The following is a 15778-nucleotide window of genomic DNA, read 5'->3' as shown; positions in this document are numbered from 1 at the left end:
TTCCCAAGAATGCATGATGATGACTGATAAATCGTAGCCAAACACAAACTAAATGGTTATTCAGAGCAAAATAATTTCAAAAGCAAAATTGTAAAAATCCTTCCAAGAATTGTACTAACAAAAAAAATATATTACCTATTTTTATAAGATGTGGGTGTTTTTTCATGTGTTTGTGATGATGTGGGTGGGCCTGTGCCTAAGAAGGTCTTAGAAGGTGCCTGCTGACCTGGAACTGATGTGGCAGGAACCTTGGCCCAGCAGTGATGGGACCCCAGTTGAGTGCTGACATCTCTAGGCTATCACTACCCTCAGTGTCACCAGGTTCCTCCGCTGTCTGGACTGGGATGCTGACCAGGGTCTGACTGGAGCAGAAGCCCTGGCCCCAGGGAGGGGTCAGCAGAGAATGCTCTGTGCCAGGATGGGGTAGGGGGTAGGGGCTAGGGGCTGTCTTCCTCTCCAGGTTGCTTCAGCCTGTGCCCTGTAGTACACCCGGGGTTGGGGAGGAGGACAGTCAGCACCTCAGAGACACAGGGATTTGTAGGCCCAGAGGGGCCAGAAACAAATACCACCACAGGTCACCTAGTCCATCCATGGTGCAGCTGAGACAGGAACTGGGATGTCCCAACTCCTAGCCAGGGCTTCTGACCAAGAACTTTCACATTTAGCCCAGCTGTCATCTGGCCAGTGGGTATTAGCCACCAGCTGTGTGCCTGCCCTGAGCAGGGCTTTACTGGATGGAATGGGTGTACCTATCTCTTTGCAGAGAGGAGACTTGTCCTGGGAGAGCAAGGGAGGCCAGAGGCCAGGTATAGTTCCAGGAAGAGCCCTAGTCAGGGCAGGGAGTGCTTCCTGGAGGAGGCACAGTTGGAGCTTAACGCTGAGGGTGGGTGAGATTTGGGTGCAGGAAGGGCATTCTGGTGAAGGGAATTACATGAGCAAAGGCCAGGCAGGTGGAATGAGTCTGTGTCACTCAGAGGACAGTGAGGAAGGAGACCTGCCTGGCTGGACTTGGCGGGGTTGGAGACCCAGGATGGAAATGCCCAGTTGGAAATGGGAGAACCTGGTGTGGTGTCCTGGCAGGACACATCTAGGCATATGTACATCCATGACACGCAAACCATAGGTAATGCACACATGTGTGTGCAGGTATATGCACACACCTGACCAGTCGCACCTACAACATGTTCACACGACGTAGGAGCAAATGTCCAAGCCCTTAGAGACCATATTATGTCCAGTTGGAGGGAAAGGATGTTGGCTTGTGAATCATTGGAAACCAGGACAGGGTGAGGTGGAATAAGAGATACCTTGAAGGTCCACAACCTGCCTCTTCACCCACAGTTCTCCAAAGACGTCCTGGTCAACATATATTCTGCCTACATTGATAACTTTCTCAATGCAAAGGATGCCGTGCGTGTGGCCAAGGAAGCGAGGCCTGCCTTTCTCAAGTTCTTGGAGGTACTGTGGGCTAGCTCAGGGGGATGGACATGACCCTCCTCGTGGACTAGCTTTGGTGGGGGATTGCCCAAGAGCTCCCAGCCTGGGCACCACAGCCTTAGTATGTGGGTCAGCCTTTGCTCTTGGGCTGGCCTGGAGGGGCTGGCTGGGGACCCATCCCTGGACATTCCCTTGTTTGCATGACATTCCTCACCTGGGTACCCATCCACCTTGTTTCTGGTTTCAGCAAAGCATGCGTGAGAACAAGGAGAAGCAGGCATTATCTGACCTCATGATCAAGCCTGTACAGCGGATCCCACGCTATGAGCTTCTGGTGAAGGTGGGCATGGGGTCTGTGGGCAGGGAGGCAAGGCCTGGAGGATGCAGGGGGCTCTGAGGCCCCCACTTGGTCGAGCCTGGCATCAGAGTCCCCAGGGGTTGGGTAGGAAAATAAGTCCTCTCTGGAATCCACCTATAGTCCCTCCGAGTCCAGCAGTCGGTGTGGGCCCCAGGGCCTGACAGGGGCAGCTAAGCAGGGGTCTGGTCCTCATTCCTACCCCAGGACCTCCTGAAGCACACACCTGAGGACCACCCAGACCACCCGCTCCTGCTGGATGCTCAGCGGAACATCAAACAGGTGGCTGAACGCATCAACAAGGGTGTGCGGAGTGCCGAGGAGGCAGAGCGTCATGCCCGTGTGCTGCAGGAGATTGAGGCTCACATCGAGGGCATGGAGGATGTGAGTGCCATCCCACTCCACCCATGCCTTTGTTCCCGTCTGTGGTCACCTGAGGTCATCATGGTCACGTCCACATCCACAGCAGTGTCTGCAGTGTGTTTGCGTCCCTGTCTACCAGCGTCCCCACACATCTTTGTCCAAGTCCATGTCCTCTTCCATGCCGGTCTCTGGCCACATGTCCTGTGGCCTGACAGCACAGCATCAGGAGGAGGGATGGGATGTGCTTCTATGGCCTGGCACATGGAGTGGGACCAAGGGGTCGCCAGGGTCTAGGAAGGAGATGGAATTAAGAATTGGCCATCAAGATGCGTTGTCTCTCCTGCCCCACAGCTCCAAGCCCCTCTGCGGCGGTTCCTAAGGCAGGAGATGGTCATTGAAGTGGTAAGAAGTGGCCCGTTGTCTACCCACCTGTTCCCATCTCCCCACTTTGTTCGTACTCCTGCTCATACCTGCCGCCCATGGGCCTGCCTGCTCTTCCCCACAACAGGAGTCCCGGGTCGAGTCCCAACTCTGCCTCTGCCTCTGGGAATCAGGGGCAGAGCCCTCACCCCTCTGTGGGCCTGGCTGTCCCCTTGGGCACTGTGGGCAGGAGGGTGGGCCTCTGGGCCTGAGTCCTGCCTCGGGCCCCACAGAAGGCAGTTGGTGGCAAGAAGGACCGGTCCCTCTTCCTGTTCACGGACCTCATTGTCTGCACCACCTTAAAGCGGAAGTCAGGCTCCCTGCGGCGTAGCTCCATGAGCCTGTGAGTGGCTGGGGTGGGGCTGGGCTCTGGCATGGGGGGGAGCAGTTGTCCCTCCCTGGGCCCCACTCCGCTGCCCAGGCCAGAGCACCCCATTGGCTCCCCACAGGTACACGGCAGCCAGCGTCATTGACACGGCCAGCAAGTACAAGCTGCTGTGGAAGCTGCCACTGGAAGATGCGGACATAATCAAAGGTGGGGCTGGCCCAGGCCTGCCCAGGGCTTCTGGGTGTTGGGGTCCTCCTCTAAGAAGCCCTCCTGGAGGGTTTGAGCCGTGGCCAGGCTGGCTGCCTATCCATCTGCTTTTCTGCTTTGGGGCCTCACTTTCCCATCCAGTAGAAGGCGGGTTGCATGTAGGATGGGTTTGTCCCCCACAGAACCACACCAGACCCATCCGTGCAGATCACCTTTGACTGGGCAGGGACCTAACCTAGGCTGGAGCAGTGCAGAGGCCACAGACGTGCCCTCCACCAGCCACTGACCACCGCACGAGCATCCCCTTAGGTGATGACATACTGTTCTGGTCCAGCAGTTTCACTCCCAGGGAGCAGGGCCTCACTCAAGTCAGTCCAAGCACAAGGCTGGTTGGAAAGATCTGTGTTGTTTGGGGCAGAGGCTGTCAGGAGCTGAGGTGGTTTCAAAGAGCTGCTCCTCCTGCTGTGTGTACATGTGTGTCTGTGTCTCCATCTGTCTGTCTCTCTGTGGTTCTTCCTGTTCTCACTGCTCTCAGCTTTCTCTGCTTCCTCCTTCCTTCTAACTCCTGTGTTCCTTCATGGCCTGTTCTGCATCATGGCCTTTCTCCCTAGCTGCTCCAGGATCCGCAAGTCCCCTTGAGGGGGATGGTTGGTCTGGGATGGTGGCGTGGGCACCTCTGGGCTGGCAGTCAGTTCAGGTCCAGGCTCTGCCCCTAGGCTCACCCGAGGTGGCCCCCGGGGTGAACCCAGGCCTGCCTCATGTGGGCTCCTGTGTAGGGATACAAGCCGATTATCGGTCCCGTTTGTCTCTTCTCACTGGAACACAGGCCAGTTGATAAAATGACTAGGTTAGGTGTCTACTTCTGATTCAGTCAAGTATGGCTAGAGAGGGGCAGGGTCATATGGAAGAAAACACAGCTATCCTGGCAATGAGGGTTATGGGGAGACAGTTTCCTTCAGAAGGAGTAGGAGAGGTGTGCCCGGGCTGCTCAGTTGGTTAAGTATTCGACCCTTAGTTTCGGCTCACTTCATGATCTCGTGGTTTGTGAGACAGCCCCGTGTCAGGCTCTGTGCTGCCGTTGTGGAGCCTGTTGGGATTCTCTTTCCCTCTGTCTCTCTGCTCCTTGTCCCCCCCCACCCCCCGCAAATAAACAAACTTAAAAAAAAAAAGAAGAAGAAGGAGAAAACCCAAGCCTCAGCTTTTCTAAAACACTGCACTGCTGTCTACTCTGCCTATTTGTGGGTTACTGGTCCAGGGTATACACCCCCAGCCAGGCAGTGCAGGGTGTGGGGATGCTGAGTTGGCCTGTGGGGCCTGCTACTTGGCCCTGGTCAGGTATGGGATAGGACTAGAGAAATCCAGGGCATCAGCTCATTTTCCCTTCTTTGTGGGGGAATTGAGTCCCTTGGTCAGCAGATTTGAGCGCCTGAGGCTCTGGCTGCCCGGCTGACTCCCCTGTGGAGGCTACACCACACCACCGTGGCTTCCCGTGTCAGCAGGAGCCTGCATAAGCTGCAGAGCCGCCTGCTGTTTATTCTTTGTGCTCTTCCAGGGAGTTCTCCAAGGGACCAGCACCCTGGGCCAAGTGGCTCTGAATCAGGCCCACTTCCCTGTTCCTAGGCCTGCGGTTTCCCTGAGAGCTGCCTTTGTTCCTGGGGTCTTGGGGCTTACAAGCGCTCAGCTTGGCAGGCCACTCCCCATGCTGAACTGCAGACTGTGAGGGAGGAGAAGAGTGTCTGTCCACGCCTGACCTTGTCTGCCTCTGTATCTGCCCATGGCCCTCCTCTATTCCCACCAGGGGCATCCCAAGCCACCAATCGGGAGAACATCCAGAAGGCTATCAGCCGCCTAGACGAGGACCTGACCACTCTGGGCCAGATGAGCAAGCTTTCTGAGAACCTTGGTTTCCCCCACCAGGTCTGTGCCCTCTGTCTGAGGCTGGGGGAATGGGGCAGCGGGGGTTCCCAGACCCTACTGAGGGAGAGAGAGCAGCCTTTTCATTTGCCTGAGGAAGAGGTCAGTCATCTTTGTCACTTATTGGAAGGGGGAAATACAGCCTCACCCCAGCTGAGGGAAGTGATGTGTTCTAGGCCTGAGGGTGGAGATACACCTCCGTCCCTAGCTGAGGGAGGAGAGAGGACCCATCATGTCTGTTGGGGGAGAATCCAGGCTACCTCCTCCAGGGGGGGGAGACAGAGTCCCATTTTCTGTCTGAGGGGAGAGGCAGGTCCCCACTGGCATTCCCAGGGCAGAAGTAGGCTGTGGGGAGATGTCAGGGCCTGAGGCCTGGGTCCCCTCCCGGCAGAGCCTGGATGAAGCGCTGCGGGACCTTTCAGCTGCCATGCACCGGGACCTGTCAGAGAAGCAGGCGCTGTGCTACGCGCTTTCCTTCCCCCCTACCAAGCTGGAGCTGTGTACCACGAGGCCTGAGGGCACTGACTCCTTCATCTTTGAGTTCCCCCACCCTGACGCCCGCCTCGGCTTTGAGCAGGCGTTTGATGAAGCCAAGAGGAAGCTGGGTAAGCCAGGCCCATGCTGGCGTCCTCCTCCCAGCACCCCCAGGCAGTGGGCAGTACCTTGCAGCAGTCTGTGAGATCAGGAGCCAGAAGTCCCAAGACTGCTGTGTTCTGTGCTTCAGTGCCTGCTGGTGGGAGGGTGGACTGAGACTCCTACAGAGAAATGTGGGACTTTTCCAGGGCCTCCCCGGCAGGGAGGGAATTCCATGGATAGGGTGAGCTTAGGGTGGGGCGCTACTGTGGGAGTGGATGCCAGGACCCCTCTTCCTGTGCCCTACATACATACACTCTGAGCAGGCCTAGATCAGGGAAAGCTATTCATCAGGGTCCATGGCTTAGAAGATCCTTAGGGACCTCTAGGTCTACCTCCCACATTGTACAGATGGGAAAATTGAGGCCAGGGACAAGCAGGACATATCCTACAGCCCCCTCATTCTCCCTTGAGAGACCCCGAGGAGCAGGGGAGGAAGGGAAATGAGCAAAAGTGAGGTGGATGCTAAGCAGTGTCTTTTTGTCCATCTCCCTACAGCATCCAGCAAAAGCTGTCTAGACCCTGAGTTCCTGAAGGCCATCCCCATCATGAAAACCCGCAGTGGCATGCAGGTACGTGTATGTGCCTGGGTCACGTGGATGCACGTATTCAAAGCCAGCACATGTTCATGTGTTTTTGTTTTGTGTACAACATTATGTACATGCCTTGAACATTGTGGTTGCCCTCTGTGTCTTGGAGCCTACAATTCTGCACATGCATGTGAATACTGTATATGTGTCACACGCATATAGGTATGGCCATGCATGTCTATATGTGTGCATGGGGACAAAGGCTATGTGATTAGCATGAAGCTGTCTAATTTATGTGCTTGTATGAGTTTGCCTACCTATGGACAGAGGTTACTATTTTTCACATTTGTTACCCACATAGATATGTGAGCATATTTGGGGTTTATATGTGCATGGATGTATGTGTACATGAATGGATGATACTTCTATCACACAGGCATACGTGCATTTGATGTGTAGAATATCACGTGTGTGTGTGTGTGTGTGTGTGTGTGTGCACGCACGTGTACTCAGAGGGGTGTACTGGGAATTCACGCACACCCACGCAGGGCCACCTCCCTCCATTCTGCTGGTCAGCCTGGAAAGTTGGCAATAATTCCTTCATTCACCCTGTCCATTGGTGTCTTCTGCAGTTCTCGTGTGCAGCTCCGACCCTGAGCAGCTGTCCCGAGCCCATGCCCGAAGTGTGGGTGTGCAACAGCGATGGCTACGTGGGCCAGGTATGCCTGCTGAGCCTGCGTGCTGAGCCCGACGTGGAGGCTTGCATCGCCGTCTGCTCCGCCCGCATCCTCTGCATTGGGGCGGTGCCCGGCCTGCAGCGCCGCAGCCACAGGTGAGGCCTGGGGCTGTGCGTGGGCCAGCAGGCCAGAGTCCCTGTCCTTTACCCCTATGTGGCTGCAGGTGTGGATGGGGTTGGGCCTAGTGGGCTTGTGGACCAGTGGGGCAGGGCCTTGGCTCCTGGAGGTTCTCATCCCTGCTCCTACATCTCACAGGGACCAGCCTGCCTCACTGAGGAGTCCCCCAGAGACGGCACTGGAGACCCCCGGTCCAGAACTGGACGTTGAGGCTGCGGACGAAGAAGCAGCGACGCTGGCAGAGCCAGGGCCCCAGCCCTGCCTGCACATCTCCATTGCAGGTTCGGGGCTGGAGATGGCACCAGGCCCCGCCGAAGGGGACACTCGCCCAGAATTGGTGCCCTTTGACAGCGACTCTGATGATGAGTCTTCGCCCAGCCCCTCGGGAACCCTGCAGAGCCAAGCCAGCCGGTCCACTATCTCCTCTAGCTTTGGCAGTGAGTGCCCAGTTTGGGGCTGTCAGGCAGGGTGGACTGCGCAGAGGAGGGGGCAGCACAGCAGGTACTGATGGGTGAGGAGGGACCAGCATAGGCAAAGGCGTGGATTCAAGTCTCAGGAGGTCAGCATGCAGAGCAGTGGGAGCCAGCGAGGTGGGCGGGGGCTGTGACACCAAAGACCCAAGGGCAGTAGGACAGTCAGGCCAGATCCTACACATCATGAAATGCTCGGTCAAGTAGGGAAGATGGAGTAGGGGGTAGAATGGCCGATCCCCCTGTCCACCATGTGCTGGTGGATTGGAGTGGGACAGCTTAGGGCTAGCAGCCTGTAGCACTAGACTGTCAGTGAGCAGAATGACAAGGCCTGAGCTATGCAGAGGCTGCCGGGACAGGAGAACAGCTATGGAAGGCCCTCAAGAGGGACATGGCCAGAAGGGATGCACTGAGGAGAGATGGAGATCTAGAAAGATACCAGGTTTGGGCCTGGCAGAGGTGGAATGGAGGCAGAGACCTTTGTCTCCCTCAGATGAGGAGACCCCAAGCTCCAAGGAGGCCACGGCAGAGACAACCAGTTCAGAGGAAGAGCAGGAGCCTGGCTTCCTGCCACTGTCTGGCTCCTTTGGACCTGGCGGTCCCTGCAGTACCAGCCCAATGGATGGGAGAGCCCTTCGCCGCTCCAGCCGTGGCTCCTTTACCCGGGGCAGCCTTGAGGACCTGCTGAGCGTTGACCCTGAGGCCTACCAGAGCTCTGTGTGGCTGGGCACTGAGGATGGCTGGTAAGGTCAGGAGAGGGGCTGGGGACACTGAGCTCTGCTTTGGAAATCATGTGGTATCCTGAAGCGGAAGCAGGAGGGCTTTGGGTCAGACCTCAGGAGTACTGGCAGCCAGGGCTGCCAGTGAGTCTGAGATCCATAGGGCGGCTCTTGGATCTCAGTGCTTTGGGCAGGCACCCGGCAGGAAGGAGATGGGGGGGGAGACAGAGGTGGAGGGATACTTCAGGGGCTGGTGTGTGCAAGCATTTGTCACAGGTGCACACCCCTGATCCACAGTGTCCACGTGTACCAGTCCTCCGACAGCATCCGTGATCGCAGGAACAGCATGAAGCTTCAGCATGCGGCCTCTGTGACCTGCATCCTGTAAGGCCCTTGGGTAGTCCTCCTAGTCCAGACCCTTCTACACATGCAGGTTTCCTGCTGTTCACCCAGGTCTCCCTGCTCGACTGGCCCCTCCTTTCTGTGGAGGCTGGACGCCAGGGGCTTGGCCCTAGGCTAGCTGTGCCTTTCACATACTCTTTGACTATGAGCCAATCCTACCCCTTCCTAGCCTCAGGCTTCCCTGCCTGGAGGGGTGGTCTCTCGGGAACCATAGCCATTCTGTCTACGATGCTTTGGCCCAAGGTAACCTCCTCTGGCCTCCTGAAACCCCTGACTCCTCCTTCTTTTCCCTGCCTAGGTATCTGAATAACCAGGTGTTTGTGTCTCTGGCCAATGGAGAACTTGTGGTCTACCAAAGAGAAGCAGGTGGGAACCCACCCCTCCCCCACCCCCCACGAGCCCCTTGCTGGTGTTGGCACTGTCTTCTGAGCACAGGTGGGGCCTTGGGGCCATGAGTCTGAAATGTGGCTTTGGGGAACTCTCAGGCCCTCTCGGCCTTGGTGTCCTTGTGTATAAATGAGGGCACCATTTCATTTCATTTCATTTCATTTCATTTCATTTCATTTCATTTCATTTCAGGGTGTGGGGGTAATGCAATAGTGGACTGAATTTACTCTGTCTTCTTTATCCCACTCCCACTCCAGGCCATTTCTGGGACCCCCAGAACTTCAAGTCAGTGACCCTGGGTTCTCAGGGGAGCCCCATCACCAAGATGGTGTCTGTGGGTGGGCGTCTGTGGTGTGGCTGCCAGAACCGAATCCTTGTCCTGAGCCCTGACACACTGCAGCTGGAGGTAGCAGTGGGGAGTGGGGCGGGGGGGGGGTGGGGAGTGGGGACACGATTGGTGATTTGAGGTGAGCCTGACTCATGAAAGTGAGAGATGAGACCATAGGGGCAATAAGAAAGCCTCCATCTGTCCAGGGAGAGCCCAATGATTGATCTGAAAACCTTTCAAGCTCTAAAATTCTCTGATCATGGAGTCATGGAGTTTCATGGGGAAAGGCAGCTCCATTTGAATTTCTGAGGATTGAGTCGGGGCTTCAGTGAAGCCAAGCTTTGATAGGTTGGTCATCTAGACCAAGGAGGAAGGCTGCCTTTGCTGTCAGTCCAGGTGGCTTTCTGGAGAGGTTTAGTGGCAGCTGTAAGGGGTGAGGGGGGCACTGGTGAAGCACAAGGCAGGAAGGGGCAGAGAAGGCAAGCCTGCCGGTCACCCACCTGCGCTCTACTTGTCTCCCCAACCAGCACACATTCTATGTGGGGCAGGATTCCAGCCGCAGCGTGGCTTGCATGGTGGACTCCAGCCTGGGTGTGTGGGTGACATTGAAGGGTAGTGCCCACGTGTGTCTCTACCATCCAGACACCTTTGAGCAGCTGGCAGAGGTAGACGTCACACCTCCCGTGCACAGGATGCTGGCAGGTACTGACCTCAGTCCACCACTACCCCTTCCCTTGGAGCCTTTCTGCCCCATCATTGAGGAAGCTGAGCCAGGGCGAGAATTCGGCCTCAGCTCTGGTCTCTCTTGCACCCTAGGCTCGGACGCCATCATCCGGCAGCACAAGGCTGCCTGCCTGAGGATCACAGCGTTGTTGGTGTGTGAAGAGCTGCTGTGGGTGGGCACCAGTGCCGGCGTCGTGCTCACCATGCCCACCTCGCCCAGTACCGTCAGCTGCCCGCGAGCGCCCCTTAGCCCCGCTGGCCTAGGCCAGGGACACACCGGCCACGTCCGCTTCTTGGCTGCAGTCCAGCTGCCAGACGGCTTCAACCTGCTCTGCTCAACCCCACCACCTCCCCCAGACACGGGTAGGTTTGTGCATCCTACCAATCCAGGGATCCTGGGATCCTCTTCAGTCTCTTAAGACTCCCCCGTCCTGCCAGAAGAGGTTTAAGAGGGAAGAAGAGTGTAATACAGAGCTGGAAATGGCATATATGACGGGAAATAGGCTCTAGAAACCCCAAAATAAAACCTCCTAGGATAGGGGGTGTGTGTAAAACTCTATCTAGAAGTGTCACGGTAGACAGGGTGTGAACCGTAAGAACTATAACCCAAGAATTAGACTATGGCACCGCAAGGGATGTATATGGCAGGAGATGAAAGAGGACTAGAGATGATGTCTGGGGCAGAAAGTGGAGTCAGGAAGTGATGTGCAGAGCAGGAAATAGAAATGGCACCAGTAAGTAGAACACAAATGGTAGATAAGACAGAAGTGGCCTATGAGAATTAGAAAGTGAAATGTATTAGGAAATGATGTACATCAAGGAGGCTACAATTAGCCAAGTCTTGCTTTGACCGGGCAGGAAACCATATTCCCAAGAGGAAGTGGCAGTGGGAATCGGGAAGCAGGGAAGCCTCGGGCAGGAGTGGTCTGTGTCCAGAGAAGACCTAAGCTCCCTAGCCGAGAAAGGGCTGTTGGAAGCAGGAAGTGGTATGAGGAGGACAGTGCATGTGCAGTAACAGAGAAAGTGGTGTGGCCCTGGGAACCTATGCCGCTCTTGACTAGAAAGTACAGATAGAGGTAAGTTGTGTGACTGCCAAGAAGTGGGCATTTCTTTTCAAGCAAGGAGTTCTTGGCTAACAGGAAGTAGGATCCCCTCAGGAAGTGTACCTGTCTCTGTTCCTTGTCTTCTGGGGTGCAGGCCTTTAGGGGACAATACAGCCACCAGTTGCCCCCAGGCTAACGGATCCTCTCCCTCCACTCCCAAGGCCCTGAGAAGCTTCCATCCCTGGAGCACCGGGACTCCCCTCGGCACCGAGGACCTGCCTCAGCCAGGCCTAAAATGCTGGTTATCAGTGGAGGTGACGGCTATGAGGACTTCCGACTCAGCAGTGGGGGTGGTGGCAGCAGCGAGACTGTGGGCCGAGATGATAGCACAAACCACCTCCTCCTATGGAGGGTGTGACCCTGTCCACTGTGGCCCAGGACTTGCCCACCCACTTGCCCTCAACCTGCTTGCCTCTTCCTAGCCCACGTGCAGACTCTGACTGGGAGTGTCCCACCAGGGGCTCACCTGTGACTGTGTGGGCTCCCTCCTATCCCTGAGGAAGTATTACTGATGGAACACCTGCTGGCCAGTGGGCCAAGGCCTTTCCCAACCCTCTGGCTGCTGCGGTGTTCCCAGTCATGATTGGGGTGGGGTAGGGGACACGTGGGCTGCCCAGGACCTCTGTCCCTGGAGCTTCTACCAAAGACACAGCCGGGCCTGGACCCCATGGGGCTAGGGAGGGCCATGTGCAATATTTGGAGGGTTTTCTGGGGACAGTGGGAGGGCTGGGGCAGAATCCTTTCCCATGTACAGTATTTATGTTCCTTTTTAGATGTGTACCTTCCCAAGCACTTATTTATGCAATGACCTGGGCAGGGGGTGATTTGAAGAAATAACAAGGGAAAAAACCCTATATCTGCTCTGGGGGCCACCTAGGACCCTAAGCAAGCCTTCCTGGAAGGACCAATCCCCCCGCCATTACATACTTGCACGCATGTGTGCACACACAGACAGACACACACACACACTGCATGTTCAGGGCACTAAAACATTGCCTCTTCACATATACTTTCCACGGCCTTGTCCTGATTGGGCTGCCCTCCGGTATCCAGAGCCAAGGACCAAGTACCCTCAGTCATCCAGAACAAGATGATGACTGCTGGGGGCAGTGACTCCCATCTGGGGGCCTCCCCAGGCCTTGGTATTTCCTAACTTCTTGGCAGTGCCTTTAGTCATTTCCAAATTTGGTAACACTGATGGGGACGTGGGCAAGGCTCTCTCCTGGCCTGAGCAGGGAAGAGGAAAGGGCCCCTGCTCTCCATAAAGTTGCCTCCCCAGCCCCTGTGTCTCATGCACTGGCACGTATGGTCACCTTAGGAGTGTGGGCCTAAGAGCCCCATCACTCTGACCACTGAGTCCCTCTCTTCACACCCTTCCTGTCAGGGCAGCCCCTCCAGGAAGAATGCCCAGAGCTGAGGGGCTGGACATGGCCTCTTCAACTGGGAACCACTTGAGGACAGCCTCTTCTCTGCCCCCTGGACTGCAGGAGCCAGTCTGACCCCCAGCCCCCTTGCTTCTTCAGCTACAGCTCCAAAGGTCTGGTTTCAGATGGGGTTTGTTTGGTTCTGTTTTTGTTTGGGGTGCGTGGGTCATTGCGGTCTTAGATTATGTTTCTCTTGCTACCAAACAGTCATGTATTAACTTTCCTTGGATGATGAATTTTAAAGAGTCAATAAATAGAAACACCAAATGATTGCTCCCCATCAGTGGCATAGTGGCCTCCAGCCAGCAACCTCGGGGCTCCCCATCTGATGGGCCTCCCAACACCTGCTCACTTGAGCAGAAGGGAGGGCTTGGAGACCCAGAAGGGTGCTGGGATGCAAAGGCTGCCACTTGCTGTGTTATCCTAGGCAAGTCACTGCCCCTGTGGGGGCTATAGTTCTTTCATCAGGAAAACAAGGGCTTATGCCAGTTCGCTGCTCTGTAACCAGGGCTACGTGTCAGAATCCCTTACAGGCCACATGTGTAAACAGGAAGCGTGATACATAATTGTCCATGTAAGTATACATTCCCAGGCTCCCTACAGCTTCTCAGTCATTGGATCTGGGATGAGGCTTGGGAATCTGAAGCTGACCCAGGCGGTAAGTAAAAAGCTAGGCGACCAGGGAGCCTATACAGCTCCTCCAGGAAATGGTGTTCTCTGCAGCAAAGCCTCATGTGAGGCTGGGGATTCTGACAGAAGCTAAGGTGATTTCAGGTTTTAGAGCAAGGGTAGAATCCAAGTCTGTCTGATTTCTGGTCCAAAACAGTATGTCATTAAAGTAGACATAAAAATGCAGGGGCGCCTGGGTGGCTCAGTCAGTTGAACGTCTGGCTTTGGCTCAGGTCATGATCTCACGGATTGAGAGTTTGAGCCCAGTGTCAGAGTTGCTGCTGTCAGCATGGATCCTGCTTCAGATCCTCTGTCCCCTCTCTCTCTGCCCCTCCTCCACTGGTGTTATCTCAAAAGAAAGAAAGAAAGAAAGAAAGAAAGAAAGAAAGAAAAGAAAGAGAAAGGAAGAAAGAAAAAGAAAGGAAGAAAGAAAAAGAGAAAGAGAAAAAGAATACAGAGGCCAAACCCATGGGGCCGGCCAGTCCACGCAGGGCAGATCTCTTCCCACCAGGGTACACCCACGGGGCTGAAGAGGACGACCACTTGCGAAGGGCAGAGCATGCCCCAGCTCTGCTGAACTCGTTGGAACGTTTTCCAACCTAAGTGATTAACACTTTACACATACCAGTTGCTGAAGGGGGAATGCAGGTTCATGCTTTGCAAACTGGTATACACATATCTCGGGTCTGCTGGGCCCTCAAGGCCACAGGACACGCATGGAACACCTCCCTGCAGCATCACTTCACTTGGAAGATCTGGGAAGGAGGGGATTATATTAAACGCACATATTCCAGGGTAAAAGGCAACGTTTGTGTGGAATTCATGGTGCAACAAAGCAGAAAGAACACAGACTTTGAAGCTGGACAGAAATCTTGACTTTATCACTAACTAGCTATGTGACTTTGAATGACTTGTGTCCCCTGTGAGCCTTCATTTCCTCATTTGTAAAATGGGGCCATTAATCCTTTCCCCCACAAAGAAGAGATTTGTTCTGCCCTGAAATAAAAGGGGGGCTAGTTAATGGAAAGGGGAACTGGCAGTAAATAGTTTTCAGCACAGTGGCCCACATTTTGGCACTCCATCTCTGGACACTTGGCCTTTTCACCTTGAGACTCTGGTTCCTCCCTTGCTGCCAGATGGCTGCTGTTCTCACTGCTTCACAGCTTCTGTGGCCTTGGGGCCTCTTCACCTCAACATAGGGGTCCTGGTCAGACTTCAGTTCTGGCATTGGATACCCAAGGCCGGACTCTCAGCATGTTCCCAGCTCAAGTACCTTAGTAGGACTGGGCCAGGCCCAGCCCACTGTTACCGAGGAGGCCACATCCCAGGGCATTGGTCAGCCTGTGGACAGGTGTTTATGCCTGAGCCAGTCAGCTGTGGGGACGGAGGTCCTGGGATGAATAGTTATCAGGCCCCAGGCCCAGGGGAGGGTCTTAGAAGAATTGGCTCCTCTAAAGCAGTAGTTCTCAACCTTGGCTGCACATTATAATCACCTGAGGGGCCCGGCCCATATCCCAGGCCAATTAAGTCAGAATTCTGAGTGTAGGACCCAGGTATCAGTATTTTCCAAGGGAACTGGATTGAAGTCTAATGTTTGTACAAAGAAGTACACAGTTGTTAGTGTGTGGCTTGATGAGTTTTCATAATGTAAATACACCCGGATCAAAAAACCGAGTATTTGTCAGCCTGAAAACTCCCCAAACGTCCCCTCTGAGTCTATCCTCCAAGAGTAACTGTCTTAGGACACCATGTTTTAATTTCACCAGCTGAGGTGGAGAACCAGTACTTTAAAGGGTATGGCCATGGCTGGCCATTGGGGTCGGAAGAAGTGGGGCTTAGGTTTGGTATGAAGAGAGCACAGCTTGAGGCAAGGCAAGCAGGGGAGGGGGGCCAGCTGGAGTGAGTAGTCCATGGTGTAGGCCCAGCTGGAGCAGAGGAAGAGGTAGGGGAAGCCAGAACGTGAGCTCTATGAAAGGGGACTTCATTTTGTTTTTTTGCTCCATCCCCAGGCTGCCTGCCGTACCTGACACGTAGTAGATGCTCAATAAATATTTGTTGAATTAAATCTGGAGAATTCAGTTAGGGTCTCCTTCTAGGTCTTAAATATCACAAAACAATAACCCCAGCTCCCAGTTATTGTTTGCTACAAGTCCGGAGCATGGACCATCTCAATCCTCAGAATGGTCCCGGGAAGTTGGTACCATTATTATTCTCTTTCCTCAGATGAGGAAACTCAGGTTCAGAGAAGTTAAATGCCTTCCTCAAGGTCACCAGTCTGCTAAGTGGTACAGCCTGGATTCACATGCGATGTGTCTGCTCAGGTCTCTGTGGCTCAGGGAAGAGAAGAGGGGAAGTCACATGGAGTGGCTGGAGGACAGGAGAGACAGAGCCTGAGCAGCCAGAGCCACATCCAATCACTCATGAGGTGTCTGGCTCAAGTTCCTTAAACCAGCCCTGGGTGGGGTGTTCTGACCTCAGAGGACAAGAGAGAGCCATCTCTTCTCCAAAGGGA

At 54.9% G+C, this 15778-nt stretch overlaps 1 protein-coding gene across 1 annotated transcript in view; it reads left to right on the top strand.

The window, feature by feature from the left end:
- Nucleotides 1-12852, top strand: part of ARHGEF17 (Rho guanine nucleotide exchange factor 17) — a 58183-nt gene extending 45331 nt beyond the window's left edge. Inside the window, exons 4-21 of the mRNA XM_047071489.1 lie at nucleotides 1342-1458; nucleotides 1685-1777; nucleotides 2000-2176; nucleotides 2507-2557; nucleotides 2809-2918; nucleotides 3025-3110; nucleotides 4909-5027; nucleotides 5416-5629; nucleotides 6156-6229; nucleotides 6820-7019; nucleotides 7180-7478; nucleotides 8005-8254; nucleotides 8528-8614; nucleotides 8931-8998; nucleotides 9277-9425; nucleotides 9875-10049; nucleotides 10164-10433; nucleotides 11335-12852. Coding sequence (XP_046927445.1) covers nucleotides 1342-1458; nucleotides 1685-1777; nucleotides 2000-2176; nucleotides 2507-2557; nucleotides 2809-2918; nucleotides 3025-3110; nucleotides 4909-5027; nucleotides 5416-5629; nucleotides 6156-6229; nucleotides 6820-7019; nucleotides 7180-7478; nucleotides 8005-8254; nucleotides 8528-8614; nucleotides 8931-8998; nucleotides 9277-9425; nucleotides 9875-10049; nucleotides 10164-10433; nucleotides 11335-11531 — 2736 coding nt within the window. The 3' untranslated portion in view covers nucleotides 11532-12852. The remainder of the gene's footprint in view (nucleotides 1-1341; nucleotides 1459-1684; nucleotides 1778-1999; nucleotides 2177-2506; nucleotides 2558-2808; nucleotides 2919-3024; nucleotides 3111-4908; nucleotides 5028-5415; nucleotides 5630-6155; nucleotides 6230-6819; nucleotides 7020-7179; nucleotides 7479-8004; nucleotides 8255-8527; nucleotides 8615-8930; nucleotides 8999-9276; nucleotides 9426-9874; nucleotides 10050-10163; nucleotides 10434-11334) is intronic.
- The last annotated feature ends 2926 nt before the right edge of the window (nucleotides 12853-15778 follow it).

The sequence above is a fragment of the Lynx rufus genome, unplaced genomic scaffold, assembly GCF_022079265.1.
Source record: "Lynx rufus isolate CCGP_SWC_20201006 ecotype Redwood Valley unplaced genomic scaffold, mLynRuf1.p SCAF_9, whole genome shotgun sequence".
Classification (NCBI taxonomy): Eukaryota; Metazoa; Chordata; class Mammalia; order Carnivora; family Felidae; genus Lynx; species Lynx rufus.
The sequence above is the reverse complement of the archived record's forward strand: the minus strand, read 5'-3'. Positions and strand labels throughout refer to the sequence as shown.